Source organism: Mirounga leonina, unplaced genomic scaffold, assembly GCF_011800145.1.
Source record: "Mirounga leonina isolate KUSES-001 unplaced genomic scaffold, KU_Mleo_1.0 Mir_166, whole genome shotgun sequence".
Lineage (NCBI taxonomy): Eukaryota > Metazoa > Chordata > Mammalia > Carnivora > Phocidae > Mirounga > Mirounga leonina.
The window spans coordinates 29,529,265-29,556,606 of record NW_023270418.1 but is presented as its reverse complement, the minus strand read 5'-3'; the positions used below and the strand labels follow the sequence as shown (position 1 = coordinate 29,556,606).

The 27,342-nt window shown below is 53.9% G+C and overlaps 1 protein-coding gene across 1 annotated transcript; it reads left to right on the top strand.

Moving 5' to 3' along the window:
• The first annotated feature begins 10,231 nt into the window (after positions 1-10,231).
• SLC22A8 (solute carrier family 22 member 8) lies at positions 10,232-26,777 on the top strand. Its single transcript, XM_035012376.1, has 10 exons — positions 10,232-10,567; positions 19,985-20,088; positions 20,638-20,792; positions 21,466-21,634; positions 23,658-23,781; positions 23,970-24,085; positions 25,008-25,222; positions 25,915-26,023; positions 26,386-26,589; positions 26,678-26,777. The coding sequence occupies exons 1-10, from the start codon at positions 10,232-10,234 to the stop codon at positions 26,775-26,777; spliced, it is 1,632 nt and encodes a 543-aa protein (XP_034868267.1).
• Positions 26,778-27,342: the final 565 nt, after the last annotated feature.

Below are 27,342 nucleotides of genomic sequence, written 5' to 3'. Positions count from 1 at the left end.
AACACACAGAAAAGTTGAAAGAATAGTGCAATAAACACCCATATGCTCGCCCAAAAATTGTTGACGGGTGTGTGTGTGCGCGCACATACGTGCATGGTTTGGCTGAACCATTTGAAAGCAAGCTTCTGACATCACGGCGCTTCACTCCTAAATCCTTCAAATCTCCTAAAAGAATCATACTTCTTGATGCCAGAAATGGAAATTGACCTAACATCGGAAGGAAATGGGTAAAGCTACACTTAGCTGAAATATTTTCTTTCTTTTTTAAAAAAAGATTTTATTTTTAAGTAATCTCTCCACCCAACGTAGGGCTTGAACTCACAACCCCAAGATCAAGAATCCCACACTCTACTGACCGAGCCAGCCAGGCACCCCCGAAATATTTTTAAGGAGTGGGAAGAGAGAAGAGACAGAGCAAGTGCTAGGGCAGTGGGGTGAGAAAAATTGAACTATTTCCCGCTTGCACCCTACGAAGTCCAGCCAGTTGAATAAACAAGTTCCATAAAGAAGATAAGACAATTTCAGATAATGGCCGCTGCCAGGGAAAAAGGAAAAAAAGCAGGACACACGCAATAAGACTAGGAGGCGAGGCAACATTGGAGTGGGCGGTACAGAGTGATGCCACATAGGAACCGAGACCCCAGTGACAAGAAGTCAGCCAAACAAGACAATCGGGAGATCGGTGTCCAAGGCAGAGTAACTAGCAAGGCCAGCGGCCTGGAAGCAGGAAGGCCATGGAGTGACAGGGATGGGGCGGCGGGGGCGGGGGGGGGCGGGGGGGGGAACAGGAAGTACTGAGAGAGGAGTAGGGGTGGACACCCAGATCTTGTCAGCCAAGGGGAGGAGTCTGGGGAGAATTTTAAGCAGACAGGCGACTTGATCTGGTTTATAGTTTTAGATACTCTGCAGCTTAGTTGAAAAAGACTTGGGTGGGAGGCCCAAGAGGGAAGCCTGGAAACCATCATGGAGACTGTTTGCAATCCTCCAGGCAAGGGAGGTGGTGGCTTGGACCAGGATGGTGGCTGTGACGTAGGCAGTAATTGCCCCCCACCCATTTTAAAGATGAGGACACTGAGGCTCCGAGAAGCGAGGTGACTTCACCAAGGTCATGGAGGTTTTAAGTGGCAGGTCCAGGATTCTTCTTGGTACTTTTTTAATTGTGGTAAGATATATATAACATAAATTTACCATTCTAACCATTTTTACGTGTACAATTCAGTGGCATTAAGTACATCCCCCATGTTGTGTGACCATCACAAACCATCCATTTCCAGAACTTTCTCTTCATCGCACACAGACGCTCCGGACCCATTAACAGTTGTTTCCCATTCCCCCCACTCAGTCCCTGGTTACCTCTACTCTACTTTTTATATGTATGAATCTGCCTGTTTTGGATACCTCCTATAGGTGGAATCACACAGTATTTGTTTTTTTGTGTCTGATGTCACTAGGCACGTTTTCAAGGCTCACTCATGTTGCAGCATGTATCAGAATTCCATTCCTTTTTAAGGCTGAATAATATTCCGTTGTGTGTGTGTACACCACATTCATCTGTTGTTGGGGTCCAGGATTTTTACCAGGTTGTCTGAATTGCAACGTGATTCTGGTGGGCTCTGCTCCCGGACCTTCCCCGGAGCCCGGCGCAGTGCCCCCCTGCGGCCACCAGAGGGCGCATAGGGCCCCCGCCCACCCCCCAGGCAGGCTCGCTGCAGGCACAGCGCGGTTGGTGGGCGGAAGAGCAACGTGGAGCCCAGGCTTTTTGCACGCACAGTCCTACACCCAAAACATGCAGATGAGAGGGAAGCTGGCTGCGGGCAAAGTGGCTGGACTACAGGCTCAGCCTCAAATGGAGGAAAGTGGGGAGGTCAAGGTGGGAGGGGCTGCCCCTATAATCTTCTCCAACAGCACAGGAAACAGGTGCTGTCCTCCCGTGTGAACAACCCGGGTGCTGAGGAGCTCAGTGCGCAGGCGTGTGTGGGGGGGGGTGAGTCCAGGGAGGCTCGGACCCCCATTCCTGCTCTTTCCCCACAGCTAAGTGAGCTCCAGCCTGAGGCAGGCACATTTTACAGACAAGGAAACTGAGGCTTGGAGTCATGCGCTTCACTGATTGCCCAAGCGAGTGGAAGAGGCAAGCTCTGAGCACCGCGCCGTGGCCCTGTGCACTTCCCTTCTCCAAACTCAGTGCCCTGATTTCTTCAAGCACACCAATGAGGGAGGGCAGAATGGTAGGCGGTTCTGGAGGCTGGTCCGACCACCGTGGCCTCCCCACTTCTGAGCCCTGGGCCTCTCGTGATGCCACCCGAGTTCACCCTGCCTGGTTTTGGCAAGCCACCTCATGTTGACCAAAATTTCTGCCCGCTTAAATCCTTCCACTTTTCTCGCATGTGCTGTTGGTTGCTGAGCCATTTCTCCCCATCCCCTCCCCGGCCCCCACCGCATCCACGTGCAGCTGGGTCTTTGGATCCGAGTCCAGGAACTGACATTTATCCCTGTCAAATTTCATCCTGTTCGTTCCTCTGACAAACATTTGTTCGGTCCCCACGCTGTACAGGCACTGGGGACACAGCCCTGAAAGACGAGTCCCCTGCCCCTAGGGAGCTCCCCCTGTCTTAGGCGCGGCCGCAGCTATCCCATACCGCGCACTGAGCTGGCAGCCGCGTGCGGGTGGCTCACTGGGCGTAGAGGTGACGTTGCCCCCATTTCGCAGACGGGGAAGCCAATGATCAGAAAGTTGATGCGACTTGTCTGAAGGGGCATACCTAGAAAGTGGCAGGCTCAGCACTCAGCCCTCCAACCCCTTTGGACTCTGATTCCATCCTCCTACTTAGATACCTTCTATCTCAGCTTTGAGTTCTCTGCAAGCCTGAGAAACTTTACTCGCTGCATTTCATCAACAGCACTGACAACACTACCCCACAGAGCCCCGGGGTAGGCCACCACTGCCCCCGTTCCCCAGACAGACAGCCGTCTATGATCCCACACCCTGTGCGTTCAGAAGATACAACAGACCTGACTGGAAACCACAGGACCGTTCTCCACCCCCATGCCCAAGCCCCAGCCCCAGGCTCCCTCCCCTGTCCAGGCAGCTGCACATCTGCTTGTTGGCATCTTTGGCCATCAAACCGGTCCCCAAGGCCACATCCTCTATGGGCAAGAGCCTTTGCCTGCACCATGGTGAAGATGCATCTGCCAGTGTCCCTCCCCAGGGGGAGACTGGAAGTCCAGGGACCAGGAGCGGGCAGTTGCTTTGGGATTTCTCAGGCTCCGAACATCCCCCTATTCATCTGTGGCTTCTTCTCTCCTGCACCGTCTGCTCCGGGAGCCTCAGCCCATCTTTTTCACTCAGCGTTTCTGCCAAGCGCAGGGAGATCAACTGCAGAGCAGGCCTGTGGCAGGAAACAAGGCAAGTGGAAAAATGCGCTGCTGGGGGAGGGAGGGTTGTGAGATGGTCTCCAAGCTCCCAGCCAGGACCCAGAGATACCATCCCCCGTGACAGGGTTCAGACCTACCACCCCACAGGACCACGAGCACCTGCCCTCCTCCCAGCCCTGTAAGGTTAGAACTGTTACCGTGCCCATTTTGCAAGCGAAGACAATAGGGCTGGGCGGGTGGGGTCCAGGGCTGAGCACTCCCCCTGCGGAGACCGCTTCCTGAAACGAGATTGGGGGGGGGGGTGCTTGCGGACAGAGCGCACCTGCTGTACATGAACTCAGCGAGCTCCTACTGTAAGCCCACTCGGCAGCGGCAAACCGGTCAAAGCCAGGCCCTGCCCTCACGGCCTCCTGGTTGGGGACAGGAGAGGTGGATGACAAGCATGTACGTAATTCTGGGCAGTGACAAATGGAGCCTGTTAGCGAAGGTGCTCCTAGAGTTGGGGGCACTACTCTAGTTAGTTCTGGAAGGCCTCTCTGAGGAGGTGACATCTGAGAAGCCGAGGAGGAGCCGGCCTTGGGAACAGCGAGTATAAAGATAAAAGAACATGAGTGCAGCGTGAAGCCAAACGCACCCACCCCCAACATGGCTGATTTCAGACAGGGAACCACCGCTCTGATAAGAGGCCTTGGCGGGAAAGCACATGGGACAGTGTCCTCAGGGTGCCTGACCCCTGGCACCAGCTCCACGGATGCCTGTCCCCTCCACTCTCCCTCCAGGGCTCTGTGGCCCCTCAAAGCCACGCTCTGTGTCTTTTTCACCTCTCCCATCCTCAGCACCTTTCTGCACAAGGCCCAGCTCAAAGAAGGTGCCAGATAGATGTTTGCTGAATGAACAAACACTGGAAGGCCCTGCTCACCAAATCCTAGGTCCAGCAGGGAGTACGTGTGAGGACAAACCCAAGGAAATCCTCCCTTGTTCTACAAGGAATCACTTGATGGAGTCTATGGCTCCAATGGGTGGTAGAAGCAGAAAAGACAAAGGGATTCCAGAAGGTGGGAGGAGGGGTCGCCTACACAATTGGAAAATTTCACAAAGTCCAGATTTCAAGCTATTTTTAAAATATCTGAAGCTCTGGCAACCCCAAGCCTGCAATTCCCATGGCAACGCCAGCTGGTGCTGAGCACCGCTGCCCCCTTCAGACTGGACGTGCGCTCTGCACGTCTCCGAGCACCTAGCCCACCTAGCCCACCTAGCCCACCCCACTCATTCACATCACCTGGCACCGTGGGCACCTGCGTCGGCCAGCCCTGGTTTAAGACATTTCATGAGCAGAAAGCAGTGCCAGGGACACGGGGACTGAGACATCTGCTGCTTCAGCCTGTAGCCAGGGGGTCCCCTCCCTCAGGTTCTTGGATCAGTCGTCCAGTGTGGGGGTTTCCAGATCCACAGACATCCATTCTCTGTGCTGGTTCAGGTGGCGGGTGGGCTTGGGAACTCCAGGCCACACCCCAGAGGTGAGAGATACAGTTCCTGATGTGCACCAGCAGGGAGCGCCACTGGGGCCTGCCCTGGGCAGGGGACTCCAGTTGCTCGAGCACAGTCCCTCCGCCATCCTGGGAGCTGTGTCCCTGACCTTTCCTACTTGGGGTGACAGCTGCGCCCCAGCCTGCCTGGCAACATGATGGGCTCGGCAGTGACTGGCTGGGCCAGGATAAACTCCAGGTGCCCAAGGACAACCCCAAGAGCGCCCCCTCCACCGACGCCTGGAAAACCTTCCAACCTGCAACCCCCAGGGCCAAAGGGCACCCCTCCTGGGCTCCCTTCTCCTAGCAACCTTTCCTCCTCCTCCTCTTCTTCTGGGACTGCTCGGGCTTCCTGAAGCCCGTTCCCTCGGGACTGACCCTCAAATTCAGTACTGCGTGCTTGGCACTGTGTTCAGGGTTTTATATACTTTATTTAAAATCCCAACAATCCTATAAGGTAGGTATTAATCCCCATTTTACAAGTGGGAAAACTAAAGCTTAACCAGGCAACACAACCTGCCCAAGGCCAAACAACTACCAAGATTCCAGTTCAAGCATGTAGGAACCCTCTTCCTTGGACGGCCTTGCTCCTGTGAAGGAAATTTTAGAATAAAGGAAAGGAAAGGAAGGGCTGCTTAGGGCTTGAGGGCAGAGGACAATCCCTTGTTCACGACCATACAGGCCACCTATTCTGTTAAGAGCCACCCAAGGACAGGGACTGAATCTGGGGCCCCTAAGCCAGTGATAAAGCCCTAGGAATAGCTCTTGGCCTTTGGGAATTCACTGAACATCTCTCCACGCCCACCTAGGGCCATAGGCTGAGCCCCAGGACACCCCCACACATGCTGCGGCTTCTGACTTGAACCCATGATGGGGTAGTGAGGAGGCAGGCAGGCAGCCGGGAGGGCTCGAATGGCCCCCCCAACTGAATGGGACCCTTATGGGGGGCGAGAGACCCAGACTGCACACGGTGAGTTTAGGCTCCACAGAGCATGAGTCCACTGGTAAGCCACAGCCTTGAGATCTTCCCCACTTCCACCTGCACAGGGACAGAGAAGCCCAGAGAATCATCAGCCCCTCTGATACTCTCACAGCTATGTGTGTCCCAGCCCCTGGGACCAAGGCCCCCACCAGGGTGGGAAGAAAGGTTCTGTCCATACTGTTTATCCAGCTCATCTCCCATTTCCCCAAACGTGCCTGCACTCACACCCCTGGGTCTGCTGGTCCCTCCCCGATTCTACCTCCCAATCGTCCAACCCAGTGTAAAAAATACCACCTTCTCGTAGTGGGAGGGGAAGAATGAAGCGGGGGAAATCGGAGGGGTAGACGAACCATGAGAGACGATGGACTCTGAAAAACAAACAGGGTTCTAGAGGGGAGGGGGGTGGGAGGATGGGTTAGCCTGGTGGTGGGTATTGAGGAGGGCACATTCTGCATGGAGCACTGGGTGTTATGCACAAACAATGAATCATGGAACACTTCATCTAAAACTAATGATGTAATGTATGGGGATTAACATAAGAATAAAAAATAATAATAATTAAAAAAAAAATACCACCTTCTCTGGGCAACCCACTGTAATCTGATCCGTCAAACACAGTCATTCTTTCCCTCTCTGGAAAGGACTAGAACTGCATGGACTTCTCCCATGGTGTTGAGGCCAATCTCCTGGGTGCTGTAATTGTTTCTGGGCTGCTATTTTCTCTGACAAGCAGACAGGAGGGTAGAGCAGACACCCTAGCTCCTAGCATGGGGCCTTACATACAAGGCATGAGGCACATTGGAAGGATGGAGGGGTGGATGAACAGACAGACGGACGGACGAACAGATGGACAGACGGATGGAGAGATGAACAAACAAATGAACAGGTGAGTGGGTAGGAGAGTGGATGGGCCCCCAGAGAGTTCAGCGTGGTCCCCGTAATTGGCCAGAACACCCAGACTCCCCCCTGCTCCCGCAGAGTAAGATTTGCCTATTTCACTTGTCATGGTGCATCCTCTGCTTCAGCGAATTGAGGATTTAGAAAGACAGCACTGTGCGGAGAAGCCCGGGAAGCCGAGGGTCAGATGTGTGTTCCTTCCTTCACTGAACCTTGGTCTCCCTGCGTGTAAGGTGAGGACGTTGGATTTGAACTTGATGAAGCCTTGGGCCCTTCCAGCTGAAGACACATGCCTGTGCTGCGGCCCAGCAGGGATGGGGGCCACCGACTGAGCCCAGTGCAGCTCAAAGGACACCGGGAAGGGTTCAGACAAAAGATGAAGGGACGAAAGAGAAAAGGAAAGAAGAGAGAAGGAAGGAAGGGAGGAAGGAGGAAAAGAAGAAAACGACATTTCCATATCCCAAGCTAAAAATGCACTTAGCATGTAAGATTTCCCAGATGCAACATTTCTTTAAAAAAAAAAAGTTGATTTCCACATATTCGATTTAGTATCACAACAAGGCAGAAGTGATGGATCCTCTAATATAACGGAGATGCCTCTGGCAGGGCGGGCCGGGGGCAAAAGATGCCAAAGGAAAGGGTGAGCGAGGGTGAGTGGGGGTGGGCGGGGGTGACGAGGGGGCCGCTTTCTCTCCACCTTCTTTCACACTTTAGCCAGACCACCTCCTCTCGCATCTGCTTTATATATTGATCTTACAAATCCAATATACTGTTTGAATAAAAGATTCCTGGAGCGTGTGTGTGTGTGTGTGTGTGTGTGTGTGTGTAAGCCACTTAACTAATGAAGAGAAATGAGAGGCCCAGAGGGAGGTGATTTGCCCAAGGTCATACAACAAGTGCATGACACGACCCCCGCGGGCCCAAGAGAACTCCTCAGGCCAGATACTGTGAATCCAAGCATATGCACCGGGGGCTGGGGCTGCCCCTGGCTGGGTTTGCACATCTATACTCTGGCTCACCTCCATCGGCCTCCACGGGAAGTCACCAGGCTCCTTTAAACAACATTCCACTAGGACAGGAACAGACGGATAACCCATGCCCAATTAAGCACCAGAAAATCTCACAGGGGGCGAATGCCCAGAACAGGGGGGCTCGAGCGGCGGCTCAGCTCTCTGCAAGCCTCACAGTCGAAAACCTTCCTAAAACAACCCCTTGGCTGCATCGGAGCATAATTTAATCTTCCTTTGATGACTCCGGATCTCGCCCTGCCTCAGGCCACTCTGAGAACATCAATTACTGCTGGGCCCAGGTGGGGAGCAGAGCCCCAGCGGCTGACTCCGCCCGGGAGGGGGTGGTGGTGAGGGACTGGGAGAGACATCAGGGGGCGGAGGCCAGCCTGAGCCAGGGAGCCGGACGCTGCCTGGGTGGAGAAGGGGGCCAAGGGGAAGAATGGGAAGCCCCCTCTCCAACCAAGAAGGGGAGCCCTAGGTGGGCCCCTCCCGAGCCCCTGGAGCAAATGGGATGGGGCCGCTCCCCAGAGTCCCTGCAGGTAGAACCAGAGAGGTAAAGGCAGGCAGGAGTGACATTGAAAGCCCGCTGAGGTGACCTTGCTAAGGGAGAGACGGTGTAGCACAGTGGCCCCTTGGACTCTGCAGAAGACCTTGGCTCCACACTGCTCCTGCCCTCCCTGGCTGGGAGACCGTGAGCAAGTTACTTAACCTCTCTGTTCCTTAGTCTCCTAATTTACAAAGTTTAGAATAGTAACGGGGCTGCCGTGAGGTTACCTGAGTCTCCTGTTGACTGCTAAAGAATGAGGGTTAGACCACAGTCCCTGAGGAGGAAAGGTCTGGAAGAACATACATCAGAAAGCACACGGGGTTGGCTCTCAGGTGAGACTGGATATTTGGGGTTTTTTGGCCTATTTATGTTCCCCATGTTTTATGCAAGAAAAACATTACTATGGAATTAAAAGAATTCAGAGAAAAGAACAAAACACGAGGGACCATGATTTGTCCCCAGAGGGACACAGCTGATCAGAAGAGGAGCCTGTCCATGGAGAGTGGAGATGGAAGGTGGCTGTTCCCCTGAGCCTGAGACTCAGACAGGAAGCCCTGGCTGCCCAGGAGCCCAGCGGATGATAGTCCTGAGCCCTCAGGGACAGACACCCATGATATTTTCTGCTGGACCTGCCCTGCCATTTCCCAGGAGACAAGTCTCCAGGCCCCTTCTTGGGAGGCACCAGGCAGGGGAAGCGGTGCCCGGAAGAATGTCTTCTGCCCACACGTACACACCACCCCTCTCAGAGCTATTCTGAGCTCCGGGCCCACAGACCATCCGCACAGAGATGACCCTGGGCCCTCAGGACTCAGATCGGACCCCCTCCCAGACTTGCCTCAGGCCAGCCTGCCCTGACCGCCTACCTACCCCTCCGTCTAGCCAGCAACCCTGCTAGGCTCAGCCACACCACCACCCAGTCTTTGCTGAGGCAGCCCGTTGAAGAAAGCGGGGCTCAGTGGGTCCACGGCACCCTCCCTCGCTGGCACCATTAATTCTCAAAAGAAAGTCAAACATTAGCCTGGGGAACTTAATGCCTTATATAAGTCCGCCTGGGGAAGGAACAAACATAGCTTGTTGGAGCGGAGCTGCCCAAATACAGCAGCTGCTGCCGGACCCCGGGACAGACAAAGGGCCTCAGCCACATTCCACCGCCAGCCCCAGCGGAGGGAGCCGGGCCCAGCTACCAGGTGAGGAGGAATAGGGACCCCTGCCCAAGCCCTGGCCCCCATAGGCCCCTGAGAAGCCCCCAAGGTCTGGCCTTGTTTCCTTACTGCGACTGCCTGGGTCCCTTATGCCCTTTGGGACCTGCCTGGGCCCTTTCTGCTGCCCCAGTCTGGTGGACCCAGCCCCAGAGGACAGCCAAAAGCCGGGAGGCTCTGGGCTTCCGGAGACCTTCGCAGCAGGCAACCTGGGCTCTGCTAAGCCTGTGTGTCTGCCCAGGGTGAGCAGGGGCCTCCCCACCTCCCCCCACCATCCGGCCCCTGTTGCCAATGGCCACAACCAGGCCCCTGAGTCCCGGCTGTGGGGCCTGCACCACCCCATGCACGCAGCCTCACACACACACGCCCAAGCTCACACAGCTGCACCTTACACTCCAGCCTCAAGACACACATCACAGCAGACACCCCTGTGCACACACACCTGGACACACACCACACCTGTGGCCCCACGCCTCAACACGCCGCTGGGTGTGTCCTCCTGTATCCCCATGTGGCCCCACACACCTGAGCCCCGCATCTGTACACATCTATCCGCACGCCGTGCTCACGCGTACACCTGGCCCACCCTCCCACGGGGTTTCCACACCTACCCACTTACCGGCACAGAACCACATGCATACTTACCTCTCCCTGGCCAGGTGCCTTGCCTGCAGCTCTGGCTCATCCTGAACTGCACCATGGCCTTCTCTGAGCTCATGGACCGAGTGGGCAGCAAGGGCCCCTTCCAGTTCCTGAACACGGTCTTGCTCAGCCTCCCAATCCTCTGCCTGGCCAACCACTACCTGCTGCAGATCTTCACAGCTACCACGCCGGCCCACCACTGTCGCCCGCCCCCCAACGCCTCCACGGGGCCCTGGGTGCTCCCCAAGGGCCTGAATGGGAAGGCTGAGACGTGCCTCCGTTTCAGCTATCCACCCAACGCCAGCCTGCCCAACGACACCCAGGGGGCCACCGAGCCGTGCCTGGACGGCTGGGCCTATGACCTCAGCACCGCGGCCTCCATTGTGACTGAGGTATGCCCAGAGGCAGCCCTTCTTCCTCGACTCACAGCACGCAGCCCACACCCTGCCACACTCAGGGACGGGAGAACAGGCTAGGCTCTAGTCTCCCTAGGACTGGGACCGGAGGACAGGGCGCTGGGCAGGCAGAGAGGAAGGACCTGGGTGCAGATGCAAATGAACCAGCAAGTTCAGTTTCGTCGCGTTTAGAGTTGTCAGCGCTCCCGCAACACGCAGCCCATTCCGTGACAGGCACGATGCTAAGCTCTGAGGACACAAAAATGCACTGTCCCAAATACCACGGGGTCCACAGCCCTGCGGGACGGAACTACCACATAAAGAAATGTAAAATTACAACTTCAAAGTACTTAGGGCTGTGACCTTAGACCAGGGCCACTTAGGACTGGGTGTGGGGGCCGGCGGGGGGCGGGGTCAGGCTGGGGAGGCAAGTTCCCTGAAGAAGTGGCCCTCGCTCGAGCTGAGATAGTTCGAACTTCGAGATAGTTCGCCAGGCAGGAAAGGAAAAGGAAGGAAATTCCATCTTGTTGGAAGGTCCCAAGAAGGGAGGGTGTGGGGAGGAGGGACCAGCGCATCCCCCAAGCCCCCAGAGTTACTCACGGGTTCACCTGCCATGTGTTCGGCCCTTTACTTATTTCCTGATTCTTCCACCTGCCATCCCTGGGACCGACAGAAGTAAATCTGACCCTCGGATGAACTGACAGGCCAGTCAGGAGACCACGGTGATGGGGGAGAGGAGGAGGAGGAAGAACCAGGAACGGGCATTTAGGGAGGATCTGCAAACTGCCAGGCACATTTTGGTGCTTTGCAGACGTTGTGATTCTCACAGCCCTATCCCGTCGAACGTGATTTTAGCTCCTTTTACAGATCAAAAAGAGCAAAACTCAGAGAAGGCAAGTGAGGGTCCAGTATCACACAGCTGGTCAGTTTTGGAACTGGGATTTAAGGTGAACACCCCTAAGAGGCACAGAGAGGGATAGATGTTTACAGCAGTTGGAAGGAGGAAAGAGGGACGAACCACAGGATTCTAGGGAGGCTTCCCGGAGGAGGCGTGGCATCTGAGCTGGGAACAGAGAGGCCACTGTCTTCATTCTCCCCTTAGGGACCATGAGCCCCTCGGGATGTTGCTTCTGCCCCATTAGGAGAGCTGCATTTCCAAGTGTTTACCCTGCCCCAGGGCTGCACTGGGCGTGCTGAGGGTGAGGGCTCTTGGAATCCCAGGCGACAGCACGCGGAGCCTGGTTCCACAACTTTCCCAGGATTTCCTACGCTTAGGACCTGGCAGAGGTGGAATTTGAACCCAAGACTCTCTGTGTTCCTAGTCTGTATAACTGTTTTTCATGTGTTTCATGAATATTTATTTATACATAAAGCAGGTACTACGTGCCAGGCCCTTGTTCTAAGCGCTTTAGAAATATTAACACTTTTAACTTTGCTGACAACACTGTAAGGTAGTTAGTATTATAAGCTCATTTTTTCAGATGGGACCGGAGAACCGAAGCATGGAGGTTAAGGAGCTCGTACAAGTTCGCACCACAAGCAAAGGGGCAGATTCAGGATCTGAGCAGAGGCATCTAGCCCCAGAGTCATGCTCTGAACTATGACACTCGCTGACTCTCATACCCCTGGATTATATTATAGTTGCTTCTCCTCCTCGTGCCAAGCTCAGTGCCCGAAATGCAGCAAACGAACACTTACTAACAACTACATGCCTACTATTGAGGACAAAGAGCCATAGTCTACCTGCTCCCCGCCTGCCCTCCAGGAGCTCCCCTCTAGTGAGAGACAGAGCCACCCCTCGAGGACTGCTGGCGCCAAAATGCAATACACATGCTTCCTGAGGCCGAGATCTGCAGCTGCTTTGCTGCCTCCCCAGCAGCTAGAACAGAGCCTGGCCCAGAGGAGGCACCGCAAAATCAGTATTTACGGAGTGAATGGATAGGAGCTTTATACCGTCAGAGTGCTCTGGGAGCCCAGGGTCGGGGCATCTAACCAGCCTGGAGGGGGGCCCAGGAGGGTCAGTTGGAGTCAGCAACGCCACACCGGGTGTGACAAGGGAGACAGGAAGCAGGCAGGTGGAAGTGGGCAAGCGTGCCCCAGGCCAAAGCAACAGCGTTGGAGGGCGCAGGGGGCAAATGCACGGTTATGGGAGCAGGATGAGAACAAAACCGTCAGGACTGCGAGAGACAGGGGAATCCTGGAGGGGCGAGCCATGGAGCGCGGAGGCCACCAGACATGGGGCCGGAGAAGAGGAGGGCCCGGCTTGGAAGCTAAGGGGAGCGAGTAGCCTCTGTTCCAAGACGATAGAGAGCCATCGAAGGGTGTTGAGCAGGAGTGTGGTGCGTTCAGATCACCCTCCAGGGATGGTCCCTCTGACTGCAGGGTGGAGAGTGGCTGGTGGAGAGTTCTAGTCCAGGGGCAGGGAGACCGGTTAGCAGGTTGCCACTGGGATCCAGGGAAAGGAGGATGAGTGGAAGGGACGGTGGGAATAGATACCAGAGAGTTTAGGGAGTCAGAATCCATGGGACTTGGGGACCCAACGGACATGCAGGTGAGGGACAGGGAGGGAGTCAAAGATGTCTCAATACCTATAAAGTTTCCAAATGTATAAGTGACTTGCTGTGCACCTGGCCCCTGGGAAATCGGAGAGGAGGAGTGAAAGCCACCGTCCCTGTCCTCTGAAATCACGGAGCTAGCCGGAGAGACGACAATGGTGCAGGGAACAGTGACGTACCCATCACCCCTACCCCTTACTTTGTGCTTGCCCCGTGCCTGATGGCTCTAAGCCCCTGGCCCTTATTAACGCCTTCGATCCTCACAACAACCCAGAGGTTGACACCTTAATTGTCCCATTTGTACAGAGGAGGAAATGCAGGCACAAGTCCCTGGCCCCCTGGCCCACGGCCCCACCATGTTTCATCAAAGGTGGAGCTGGAGTTAAAGCCGGGCAATGAGGCTCCTTAAGACTAAGCCCACCCACAGTGGATCCCTCTGACCAAGCACCCTGTGGCCCCAGGAGGCTGGCGGCTTCCTCCAGCACAGGGAAGGTGTCTCTCCAACCCATCCTTTTTTTTTTTTTAAGATTGATTTATTTATCTCAAGAGAGAGAGAATGATTGGAAGGGGCAGAGGGAGAAGGAGAGAGAATCTCAAGCACACTTGGCACTGAGTGCAGAGCCCAACACAGGGCTCGATCTCACCACCCTGAGATCACGACCCTGAGATCATGACCTGAGTCGAAACCAAGAGTTAGGCGTTGAACCGACTGCGCCACCCAGGCGCCCCTCCAGCCCACCTTTCTCATCCCTGGGCCAGGTGCATAGTAAGTGCTCAGCTAATGCTGAACCAAGGTTGTGTCCCCGTCAGAGGCCGACAGGCGGGACTCAAACCCTGCTGACTGCTGGAAAGTGGCTTCCCTCCAGGGAGCCTGGCCAAGAACAGAGGTTGCAGGTCTTGTACTTGGTCAAGCATCAGTTCACATCTGTGCCATCCAGGTTCCCAGACATGATGCCAGCACTTGGGGTGGGGGGGGATCTGCATCCCAACAAACACAGGGGTTCACCAGTCCTCAGGGTACTGTACCCTTTCCTGGGTCAGGCATGAGGGTCAGGACCCATGCGAGGGGTCCCTGCCCAGCCAGGAAAGTGTCAGTGGCCAGAGCCAGTGAGCTGCTGGTTACCAGCACAGCAATTTTTCTGTTTCTGGCTGTATCGGGGACAAATCTGTGCTCCATCTGCTTGGGGTGGGGCAAGCGGGGTTCAGGTCCCCATGAGGCTGGGGTAAAACAGTGGCCCAGCCTTACCTAGAGGTGGGTCGCTGGAGCGGGGGCAGGGTCTGGATGTGCCAGCCCCAGGGCAGAGGTTGGTAATAGAGGTGCGTGGTATCTGGCAACCGGCTCGGTCCAGGTGACCCCAGTTAGCAGAGGCCGGGGGCCACCCCCAAGATGGACAGCGTGTGATCGTGAGCCAGGGTCAAGCAGCAGAGTTCATATCCTGACTCTGCCCTTTACTAGGAATGTCATGAGGCCAGAAGTCTTGGTTTGCTCATCCGTAAAAGTGAGGAAGAGAGCAAGGGTGAACCCGACAGGAGACCATGCAAGGACCGCATGGGCACAGGGTCCCTGCGGAGCATTCAGCTAATGTCAGCAGCTGCTGGGGCTGTTGTTGTCACTATTATGGCTAATAGACGTGTCCTGAGATTAGAGGGGTTGTCCCCACCAGAAGAGTAGGGGTCCCCCAAGAAAAGGGGAATCAGCTGTCACGGCCCTTCCCAGTTCACCTGGGCCCCCATGGCTTTACCAGACTCCACGGCTTGCACCTAGCCCTCCCCTCGTGGAAACGACAAGCCTGGGTGCAGGTCCCAGCTCCATCCCAACAGTCAGTGACCTGGGGTGTCAGCCCTCCTCTCCACTTCTGTCCCCACATCTGTAGAACAGGATAATAAGGAACTTCCCTCCGAAGGAGGAGGCACAGGTGGGAGGACCATGCCCGTGATGTGAGTGAGCACAGCTAAGGGTCCAGCCGGATTGGAGAGAGTCTCCCTCCCCCTCTGATCCCCTAAGCCTTCCTGGCAGAGGCGACCACACATTCCTTTCTCTGAGTTCAGCAGAGATAAGGTTGGAATTTTTCAGAAAGAGCTTTACTAGGAAATTAAGAGGGAACAAAGGCCTTTCTTTCAAGTCTGGAAAGTGTGGGGAGCATGGATTGTGGGTTCTGGGTTCCCTGGAGAGGAGCTGTAGCCCGTAGCTCCCACACCACTGAACCTCAGCCCTGTGGGTGCCCAGCTCAGTCTGAGGGTCCAAGTGGGCTTGGATGCACAGGCTGGTCCCCCGAGGCCCCTGCAATTCTTCTCTGGCCTTGAGCTTTCCTGTTCTGTCTCCAGGGCCTGAAGGGCTGGCACCATGATGAGAACAAGGACACGATGACAAGCGTAAAAGCAGAGAGGAACACACAGCACGATGTTGTCACTGAATCTAGCGATAGTGCAGACCCCATGTGGCCCAGCCTGTGCATCAAGTCAAAGGAACATAAACCACATTCTCAACACCTTTGAGACCAACCAAGCCTTCAGTTATAGGTTTTCTTAACAAGGCCTTCTCAAGGGTTTTTGCAGCTAACCACACCAAAGCATGCCCAAAATGTCTCTAGGTATCTTTCCCTCCCCCCAGAATTCCAGGATGCCTTTAAAAAATCTCTCCAGTTCTCTCTATGTCTGGTTCCCTCATGGCCAGGTGGAGAGGAATCCCTTTCCCAATCCCCTTCCCATTACCACCTACCAAACCCACAGGTATTTCAAACATACAGGAATCACACAGTGTATCTGTTTCCTAGAATTTCCATAACAAAGTACCATAAACCGGGTGGCTTAAAACAATAGAAATCTATTGTCTCACAGTTCTGGAGACTAGAAGTCCAAAATCCAGGTGTAGGGATGCTCTCTCCCAAGGCTCTAGGGAGGAATCTTTTCTTGCCTCTTCCCATTTCTGGTGGTTGTCTGTGATCTTTGGCGTCCCTTGGCTTATCCATGCATCCCTCCAGTCTCTGCCTCCAATGTCTCATGGTGTCCTCCCTATGTGTCTGTATCTTCTCTTCTTACAAGAGCACCAGTCATATTGGGTGAAGGGCCCAGACCTACCCCAGTATGACCTCATCCTAACTAATTGTATCTGCCACGTTGCTATTTTCAAATAAGGTCACATGCTGAGGTACTAGCGGTTAGGACTTCAACCTATCTTTTCAGGGGACACAATTCAACCCCTAGCAGTTGCATGTCCCAGATCTGAGCCCCATGGATTTGTGTTAATCGGCAGGGCAACCCTGGCCACAGTTTTATCATCAGCTTCAATGAGTTTTATTAACCATAAAATCTCTGGGAGCAACTAAGAGTGCATTTGAAATCCAAGATTTTTTAAATATCTAACCACAAAGTGCTTCTTCCAAGATTTAAACCCCCATTTTACCATCCCCTAGTAGACAGTTTGCCCTAGAAGTTTTTCCAGTGTGATTGTAAAGTTTTTCCAGTCCTTCTTGCTAACATGTGGTTATAGAGTCTACAAATATAGCCTAGACACTCTCCAACCTGACATACGCTCATTCTGGCAAAGCAAAACTGTCCTCCATGTAGTATCTGGAATGTGGACCCTATGACCTCTCCTTTAGACATCAGCATATCTTAACCACTAAGGTTCTCCATTTCTCTGTTCTTTCTATGGAATGCTCATTCCTTCAATCCCACAAATATTTACTGAGTGCCTACTATGTGCCAGGCTCTGTTCTAAGCAATGGAAGTACAGTTGCGAACAAAACAGATGAAACACTCTACCCTCATCAAGATGATAATCTGAGGGAGAAACAAACACACAAAAAGGAACTATGTAGTATACCTCATGGTAAAATTGCAATCAAGAAAATAAAGGGGGATGGAGTAATGTAGACAGCTGGGAGTTACAATTTTAAATAGGGTGGTCAAGGAGGTTCTTGTTGAGAAGATCTCAAGGAGGTGAAGGAGCAAGCCAAGCGGCTATCTGGGGGAAGAACATTCCAGGCCAAGGAAATACCATATGCCAAGACTCTGAGGTGCCTGACATGTTTAAGGAGCAGAAAGAAGACCAAGTACAGTGGAGTCCATGGGGGAGATAGTAATAACAAATGAGAGCAGAGAGGTAACAGGAATAAATCTGCTCATTCTGCAGGAATTTATGGGTCATTATAAGGATTTGGGCATGTTTTAAACATGAGTCAAAGCCCATTCTAGAAATGGTATTTCCTGTACATTGCTCAAATTTCAAGTAGAAACTGGCTTGTGACCATTATTCTAATGCGTACCTCACCGCAAGTAGTTTGTAGAAATCAGGACCTGGCAGATCTGGTCTCAGTGGAGAAGGGCAACAGTCTTAAACTAATCCAAATGGGTCTGACACTGACCCTCTCAGGATCCAAGCAGAATGATTTCTTGAGGCACTAAATAACATGGAGGCTGGTGAGGGGGGGAATCAAATTTCCATTTGCAACCTCTTGTGGAATGTATCAGGATAGGCCATGTTGCCATAACAAAAGAGTCAACGGTAATTCAATGGCTTGTGGGGCATAGAAGTGGTTCTCTTTCTCATGCAATAGTTCTAAGGTGGGAATTTCGTGTTGATGGACTCTGCCCCATAGGGTCATTCAGGGACCCAGACTGACAGCAGCTTTGCCATCTTCAACACATGGCTTCCCGAGTTGTTCTAGTTGTCACCCTTCCCATCAACAGGAAGGGAGAAGGCATTCCAGTCCAGACCAAGGCTTCTCTCTTAATCAAATGATGTGGAAGTAACAAGCATTTCTTCCGCTCACATTGCACCATCAAGAACAACATGACCCCACTCAGCTACTGGGTCACCTGGGAAATGTGCTGTTTACTGTGGAAGGGGGAGGGGGTGTGAATGAATTTAGGTGGACAGGAGGTCTTTACTTTAGATTTTCCTAAAGGAGCTTTCCACAGCATGCCACAATGTACCAGAAGTCTCTCTAGACACCCTCTGGCGTACTCCTCCTCACACCCCCTCACTTCCTCCTTCACCCTTTACCCTCCCCTCATGCCACACACATACCAGGCAGCCTCCCTTCTCAGCCAGAAGAGCTCACTGGGTTTGCTGGCCATGCTGGGCCACCCGGAGGCAGCCGGAGCACCTGGAGTCTTCATCCACCCCATCCCCCTCACTTCCAGCAGAGGACGTGGAAAGAGCTCCCTGGGATGTATGGTTCTTCCCCCACACTGTTTCACTTCCAAAACATTCTTGTGAGGCATTTCTAGTTAATAAAATTCTCCACTTCATTACACAAGTAGTTCAGGACAGCTAGACAAAGGGTGTGTGTTGGGGATTAGCAGGAGATTAGGCCAGACAGGTAAGGCAGGGGCCAGAGCATGAGGGCTTTATAAATCTGTGTTAACAGCGCTTTCTCTTTACCCAAAAGGCAGGAGGAAGCCAGTGAGTGCTTTAGGCAAGACAGGAACCTGACCTGAGTGGAGTTTTAGAAAGCCATTCATGTTAGCAGGGGAAGCACAGATAAGAGGAACTGAAATCGAAGGCTGGGAGACCTGTCTGAAGATCATCACAATAATCATCAGCTGGCCCCAGTCTCCTTATCTGTAGCATGTGGATGATGATGATGATAGTCATGCCCCAGCATAAGGTTGTTGTGGGGACTGAAGAAGTGAAAGCTTGGGAAATGCTCCCTTATAGCAGGGCCTGGTGCATAGTAAGCCCTCCATAAAAATCGGCCGTTATTATTAACCTTGCACTAAGATAGCAGTGGAAATAGAAGAATCCAGATTCCAGGAATATTCAGAAGTTAGAAACTGGAGGGTGGAATGGTGGTGCACTGGAGAAGGATGAGGCAAAGGAGGGGCTCCCAGCCACTGAGATTGAGGAGTGGGTGACAAGTCTTGTTGACTCTGAGGTGACCGTGAGACATCATCCAAGTAGAATTTCCAAGAAGGCAGCGGACTCGACTGGTGTCCAGGCCAGAAGAGAGGTTGGGTTGAAGATATGGATTGGCGTCTTCCTCATAAAATAGAAATTGAAGCCATAGGAGCAGGTGACGTTTCCTCAGGAAAGTGGATAAAAAGAGAGGACGATCCAGAAAGAGCCCTGGGGAATCTTTAAGGGATAGAAAGAAAGGAGCCCATGGAGGAAGAGGAGGAGTGGTAAATGGAGAGAGGAAGCCCAGGGGGAGGGAGAGGTCAGCATCAGCAATGTGAGGGGCTGCCGAAAGTCAGGGCACGGCAGGCTACAGAAGGTTCCAGTGGGCTTAGTGAAAAGCTCTCTCTGGAGAGCACGGTGTCGGTGGAGTGGCAGGGGCAGACGAGCAATGAGCGGGAGATGAGACCAGGGTGACAGCAAGTATAGCTTCTCATTTGAGAGATTCAGCTTGGAAGGGAAGGGAGAAACAAAGTGAATGTGGACTGGAAGGAGTTTCCAAGAAGGAGAGATCTGAGAGACAAAGACAGAGGATGTGGGATGGAGCGAGGTGTCAACCATAGAGCAGTGTCCCCGTGGAGGAGAGGGAGAGACCTAGGCTGCAGACCGGCCCTGACCTTGCCCGGGGCACAGGCAAGCTTGGAGGGGACGAGGGCAGGAGTTGAGAACAGACCTGGAAGTGACAGCTAGGCAGATACTACAAGCCTCTGACAGGCCCCGCACGCTGGAGAGGAACTGTTATTACACCCCACGGGTCAGGGACCCAAAGAGCCCCAGGCAGACCCAAGGAGCCCTGGGCCCAATTGAACGCAGAACGGGGCTTGGGAGTGGGGTCCAGGCTCAGGGAAGTCGGGTGACGGCTCCAGGAGCGGGCAGGCACTGTGGGGCTCAGGCTGAGCATGGCTGGGAGGGCCAGTCTGGACCGAGCCAGGCTGGCACGACCTTTCTCCTGTGCAGTGGGACTTGGTGTGTGACTCCAGAATACTGAAGGAGGTGGCCCAGTCTGTCTTCATGGCGGGTACACTGATTGGAGGGATCGTGCTAGGAGACCTGTCAGACAGGTGAGACCAGGGAGCCTCCGGAGGGGACGCACGACCTATAGGGACATCCCACCTCACTCTGACCACCTATGCACCGCCCCCCAAAAGGCAAAGAGCTGAGGGAGGCAGGAAGTACTGTCCCTGTTCTGTGGCTTTGGGCAAGTCCCAGTCCCTTTCGGGGCACAGCCTTCTCCCTGCCCCAAGCCCTCCCAACTTGAGTCTTCCCACCTCCTCAGACCCTGGGGGAAAGCCTCGAGGTTTTCAGACACAGCATAGTGGCCTGTGCGGCCATGGAGGTGGGGTGCATGGACTGTTTAGAGATGGGAAGTCCCTTGACCTCTGCTCAGGCCGCTAAGCTGGGGATAGAGGCCGATCACTCATTAACTTGAACCTGTAACTGCAAACCTGTCAACAAAATAGCAATTACCAGTCAGGCTCTGTCTAAAGCGGGAATTGCATGCTCGACCTAGCCCTTTGGGAGGTGGTCCAACCCTTTGCCCCAAGACCTGCAGTCACTGTCTCAGCTAGCTCACTGTGGCTAATCGGTCCTTCCTCTCCTTTGAGCTCCAGGTTTGGCCGCAAGCCCATCCTGACCTGCAGCTACCTGCTATTGGCAGCCAGTGGTTCAGGGGCATCCTTCAGCCCCAACGTCTCCATCTACATGGTCTTCCGCTTCCTGAGTGGCTGGAGCATCTCAGGCATTGTCCTGAGCACCGCGATCTTGAGTGAGCCACAGGGGGAAGAGGCAAGGGAACAGGAATTGAGGGACCCCAGCCTGAAGCCAAGGGCCTGGCTCAACACAGGTTCCCTGTGATCTTGGTCACATAAGGTGCTGCCCCTCTCAGGATCTCAGAGCCCCCCTCTGAGCATAACGACAACAGCGATCAATACCGAGGACCCCACCCCCTCCCCGGGCCTGACACTCTGCCAGGGACACAATCCCATTCAGTCCACACACACAACGAGGCGACACTGTTGTCCTATTTTTACAGACAAGGACATTGAGGCAAAATAAGGGTAGTCATTTGCCTCTGGAAAGACAGTCAAGAGGGTGGGCTTGGAGGTGGGGGGTGCCTGGCTGGCTCAATTGATAGAGCATGTGACTCGATCTCGGGGTTGTGAGTTCGAGCCCCATGTTGGGTCTAGAGATTACTTAAAAATAATTTTTTTAAAAATCTTAAAAAAAAAAGTGTGGGCTTGGAAGTCAGACAGACCTAAGTTTGAGTCCTACCTTCTTGAGCCTTAGTCACAGCATCCGTAAAACGGGAGTGATGAACCCTTAGGATCAGGGTCAGATCAAGTAGCTGATGGGGGGTGGGCAGGAGCTGGTGCCCCTTCATGGGAAGGTGGCCCAGGGCCCAGCACGATCTTAATCTGGTCCTTGGGCTCCTCCTGCAGATGTCGAGTGCCTGTCCATCCAGATGCGGGCCATCATGTCAACTTTAATGGGTTACTTCTATACCTGTGGCCAGTTCATTCTGCCTGGCCTGGCCTATGCCATCCCCCAGTGGCGCTGGCTACAGTTAACCGTGTCCATTCCCTTCTTCGCCTTCTTCCTGTTGTCCTGGTATGTGGCCCTTTCCTCTTCATCTCCCTCCTTACATGCCCGCCGGGGCCAAACAGGGGGAGCCCGCGTCTGACCAGTCAAGACACCTCTGTCCCAGAGTCGGGAAGGGCATTCCAAGGAGGAGGAGTTAGTACACAAAGATGTGCTGTTGGAGCAGATGTCTGGGGGGCACTCAGGGGAGGAAGGGGCTAAGTTGAGAGGCAGGGCATGGGGCCAGACTGTGGAGAGCACAGAAAGCCAAGGAGCCTCAGCTTCATGTGGAGGGACAGAGAATGTCTCCGAACGTGTCTGCAGTGTGGAAAGGCCTGACCAAGCTTCTGTTGGTGGCACAGGACAGACCCAAGGAGGTGGGGATGAGAGAGAGAAGGGACGTGACTGTGTGGGCAGGGGGAGCCTCGGGGACAAGTCTGAGAGGCATTTTGAAGGACAAATCCACAGGGTTTGGGGACTTCTAGATATGAGGGATAAAGGAAAGGAAAGCCCAAACCTGGGGACCTGGGAGAATCGAGGTGTCTGGGTCAGAGACCCCAAATAGGTAAAGAGCTCACTATCATCACATCAAACCTAAGGACACACTGAAAACAGGAACTGAATCTCCGAAATGTAATTTGGTTTTTTTTGTTTTTTGTTTTTTAAGTAGGCTCCATGCTGGGCGTGGAGCCCAGTGCAGAGCTTGAACTCACCACCTTGAGATCAAGATCTGAGCTGAGATCAAGAGTCGGATGCATAAACTGACTCGGAGTGACCCTTTGCTGAGCACTTACTCTGTGCAAGGCCCTGTTCTAGGCATCCACCTAAATCATTCCAGTCCTCATGGCATCTCTGTGTGAAGGAGGCATCATTATCCCCCTTGACCCATGAGGGAACTGAGGTTCAGAGAAGTCAAGCTATCCCCCAGGGTTACACAAAAAGACACAGAACTGGGATGGTCTCCATTTGAAAATGAGAATAGAATCTTCTAGAGGGGTCTGGACAATCTTGCAGAAAGAGAGGTGGTCAGAGGATCCAGGGTAGAGCTAGGGAATGTTCACAACCTGGGATGGGAGCAGACAAGGAGCAGAAAGTGGGGAAGAAAATAAGGGCAGAGGGTCAGCGGGGAACTGTCGAGAGTGCAAACCCCTTTACCCTGGGACTTGGGACAAGCCTCACCCACTCTGAGCCTCAAGATTTTCCTAGGCGAAATGAAAATAATGCCCGTCACCCAGGGTCATGGGTGCCTGGTCCAAGGGAAGGCTCACTGATTGGGAGCCACTATTCCTAATCTCAGGGAGAAGAGGACAGAGTCCAGGCCCTGGGTGCCTGTGGAGGCCACAGCCACAGCTGACCACCCCCCCAGAAAGGACTTTTAAAAATATCATTCCTTTCTCCCCACACCTCCTCCTCCTCTGTTCCTCTTTGCCTAGTGACACTTAGGGTCTGCTCAGAGCGAACCAAGCCCAAAAATACAGCCTGGAGGTGGGGAAAGTGAGGTTAGCTGCCTGCTTGCCAATCCCAGGACCTCATGCTGTGCTCCTATTACAGCAGAATTGGTCCTCTGCCCCAAACCCATCCCCTAGGTCATAATCCTAACCTGAGCCACCTTCTCAAGCTGCCCCAGGACTGCAACCCTGCTCCTTCTTCACCCCGGGGGCGGCCCAAGGAAGGCTGGAGAGGTGGATGTACAGGATCATCCAGCTATCTAGCCTTAAACATGCCGTCCCTTCCCCAGGATCCACCTGCCTTGGCCTAGGCCCAAGGCTCGTAGCTAAGGAAGATACCCAACGATAACAAGTAGCCCAGGTAGGGGGCAGAGGAGAGGGAAGGCTCTTCTGGAAGGGGAAGAAGAGAAAGCTAGAATTTGTGCTGGCGGCAGTCAGTCCAGGTGCAAAGCTTGGCCAAGTTTAAATTCCGTGAAATCTGCAGTAAAACAGCTCGGGTTTCTGGACCTCCTACCCCTGGGCCCTGTTGATGTTGATGTTCTTCCGGTCCCTCAAAAAAGGTTCTGGCATGAGGGTAGTCACTGTGACTTGGTTCTGGCACCCAGGTGGATACCAGAGTCTGTACGCTGGATGATCCTCTCTGGAAAATTCTCGAAGGCCCTGAAAATACTCCGACAGATGGCTGCCATCAATGGCAAGAAGGAAGAAGGAAAAAAACTCAGCGTGGAGGTAGGAGCCGAGAGGGACTGTAGTCTGGAGCAGGAACCCTCCTCTCACCTCTGTTTCCCTGCTCACAAGCCAACATCACATCCAATGCCCCAAGCAAAGTCCTCTAGAGATGCCTGCACCTCCTTCCCTTCTTTCTCCTGCCCACCAGCTGATCACTAATGGCAACCCTCTCTTTCCTCTTCCCCAAGGAGCTCAAATTGACCATGCAGAAGGAGATCTCCTTGGCCAAGGCCAAGTACAGCATAGCTGACCTGTTCCAGACACCCAACCTGCGCCGTGTGACCTGTTGTCTTTCTCTGGCCTGGTAACCCACCACCCCTCGCTGCCCACACCCTGGCACCTCTACAGAACAGAGGTGATGAACAAGGCTTCTGGCAGTTTCCCCTAAGGGGAAGGTCTAGGGCACCTGCAAGAGGAGTCAAGAGATTCCCTCCCTGGGCTGCCCCAGCCCAGCCCCAACCCTGGAAATAAATCTCCTGTGTACCTGCCACACACCTAGTTCCAGCCATCGGGGTCCGCTTCCTCGTCAGGTCACGCCCACCCCACCCATAAGGCAAATGCTCCAAACCCCTTCCCAGCTCACAGCTCACATCCCTGCCATGGCAATTTCCCCATTCTATGCCTCTCTGTCACTGCCCCCACTGGCCCAGCTCTGCCCTCTGGGACCCCACAGAACGAGGCTGGCCCTCATGCTTCTCCGAGTCTTCTCTTCTGTCTGACATTCTACAGCTCCTACAAAGCCCTTTCTGTCACCTGGTTCTGAGACCCTTCTTTATCCCTACGTGAATAGGGTCCAATATGTCCAGGGACTTCAGAAGGGATCCCAGGATTCTGAGAGGGAAAGGGGAGGCATCTGACCCAGGTGCACAACTTGACTCTCACCTCTCCCATTCTAGACATTAAACTATTACCCAACCAAGAGAGATCATTTACTACCTCCTTGGATCTCCCAGACTCCTGCCAGTCCTGATATTCTCTGGAGTCAATTATGTGGATCTTTGCCACCACACCCTAGACCATACCCATGTCAGACAGAACCAATCCATCCCAGCACGGAGCCCAGACACAATCTCAGAGAGCTCAAAACAGCTCTCCAGCAGCCCGTACTGATCAGCTGCAGCTGGGATAAGAAATGAAATTTTCATCATCCCTATGACCCAATGACCAGTTTGGGGAGAGACCCCAGTCTGGCTGCAGGTGCCAATCAATCACTCTCTTCCCCTCAGGTTTTCCACCGGTTTTGGCTACTACAGTCTGGCTATGGGTGTGGAAGAATTTGGAGTCAACCTCTACATCCTCCAGCTCATCTTTGGTGGGGTCGACATCCCAGCCAAGTTCATCACTGTCCTCTCTATAAACTATCTAGGCCGACACATCACCCAGGCCAGTTGTCTACTCCTGGCAGGAGGGTCCATCTTGGCTATCATCTTTGTGCCCTCAGGTGAGAAACCAGGGCTAAACCAGAACCTAACATGCCCGTGGGCATCACAGGCTGCCACAGGCTGGGAAGTGGGGTGCGTAGGACCCCAATTCCACTGGCTCTGCCCCTAATTCTCTGTGTTACCTTGAGCAGGTCCCTGCGCTCTCTGGGGCTCACGTCTCCCATCTAGAAAATGACTCAGTTGGGCTAGATGATATCAAAGCTCCTTTCCAGATCTGACTCAGCCTGGGCAAGTATGGTGGTATCTGGCCAGTGTGAGGGATTGCTCAGGGATCGGGCATGGCCTGGTGACATTGCTACAGAAGACGAGCTGGCATGGAAAAGCCACAGAGCTCAGTGCTCAGGGAAGACCCCACAACCTACTCCCACCACGACCTTGGAAAAGCCACTTTTATATAGATGTTTGTGTGTTGACAGATACACCCATATCCTTCCAAAGGAACTTGAGCTATTTTAGGACAAGCATATATACAACAAAATATGGGAGTAGGGAATGAGAGCCAGGGAAAAGCACAAATGCAGCAGGACAGCCTGCAAAGCACTAGAAATAGCAGAGGGACTATTACTCAGCTTTAAATTTATATCTGAGCTTTCCAGCAGCCAAAGCAAAAAGGGAGACAAAGTCTGCTGAGGAGGAAGAACACTCAGGTGCTCCTGAGCCCGAGGTCCATCGCCTTTTCTTCCCGCTGCAGACTTGCCAACCCTGAGGACAGTCCTGGCTGTGTTTGGGAAGGGCTGCCTATCCGGCTCCTTCAGCTGCCTCTTCCTCTACACGACCGAGCTATACCCCACAGTCATCCGGTAGGTGCTGGGCTAGGGGCTGGCCCAGCCAAAGGATACGGGGTCAGGTGGGATTGTGACATCCTCCTGCCCCGCCCAGGGGTCCCAGACCTGTCCTTTAAGAACCACGCACAGGGGCGCCTGGGTAGCTCAGTTGGTTAAGCGACTGCCTTCGGCTCAGGTCATGATCCTGGAGTCCCGGGATCGAGTCGCATATCGGGCTCCTTGCCTAGCAGGGGGTCTGCTTCTCCCTCTGATCCTCCCCCCTCTCATGTGCTCTCTCTCTCTCATTCTCTCTCTCAAATAAATAAATAAAATCTTTAAAAAAAAAAAAAAAAAGAACCACACACAGGCTGCCAATCCCTGCTCTGGACTCTCCCAAGGCAAACAGGTATGGGTGTAAGCAACCTGTGGACCCGTGCAGGAAGCATGTCAGCCCCGCTGGTGAAAATCACAGGGGAGTTGCAGCCCTTCATCCCCAGTATTATATTTGGGACCATCACCCTCCTTGGAGGCAGTGCCGCCTACTTCCTGCCTGAGACCCTCAATCGGCCCTTGCCAGAGACTATCCAAGACGTGGAAACCTGGTCAGTCCCTTGCCTCTGGTCCCACTGGAACTCCTCACTGGGGAAGCAGGTCCAGACCCAGGGCTTTTCCTGAGATCTCTTTCCCTAGGTCCTGGCGGGCAAAGAAACCAAAGCAGGAACCAGAAGCAGAAAAAGCATCCCAGAGGATCCCTCTGCAGTCTTCTGGACCGGGCCTGGACCCCAGCTGAGGACAACAGAGCCCCCTTCCCCTGCCCTCCAGAAACGAATCTTAGCCAAGTCTTCGCCTGCTTCTGGGCTCTTGAGGGCACCTTGGGGGGGCCCTGAGCAGTTCCATGCTCCAGCCCAAAGCTTTGGCCACAGGCCTTCCCATGCCCCACCCTTGTCCTCATCCTCCCTCAGCCCAGGTCTTGCCATTCTTCTGTCCAGCCCTTTCCCACTTGCCACCTTCCCCCATTGTTCCAGCCTCCTTTCCCTGAGGTCCCCTTGGGCTCCCTGGCTCAATCCTAAACAAAGACAGCTTCCCTTTCTTGCTCCCCACCCCTTTCTTTGATGGGAGGGTTCAATAAATGGCAATGAACTCAAGCCACGCTGCTCAGGAATGGGGGTGGCAGGGAGAAGGGGGCAGGCCACCACACGGATGTGCGCGCTACACAACCATCACGGGGACTTGTGTGTTGCATGCAAGGATGGGCACACGGGTACGTAGAGGCTGGGCTGATGGGAACCTGTGTGTGCATGTGTAAGCACGCAGAGCCGCGTATACACCAAGTCTGCTCAGTCTGTGACAGCAAC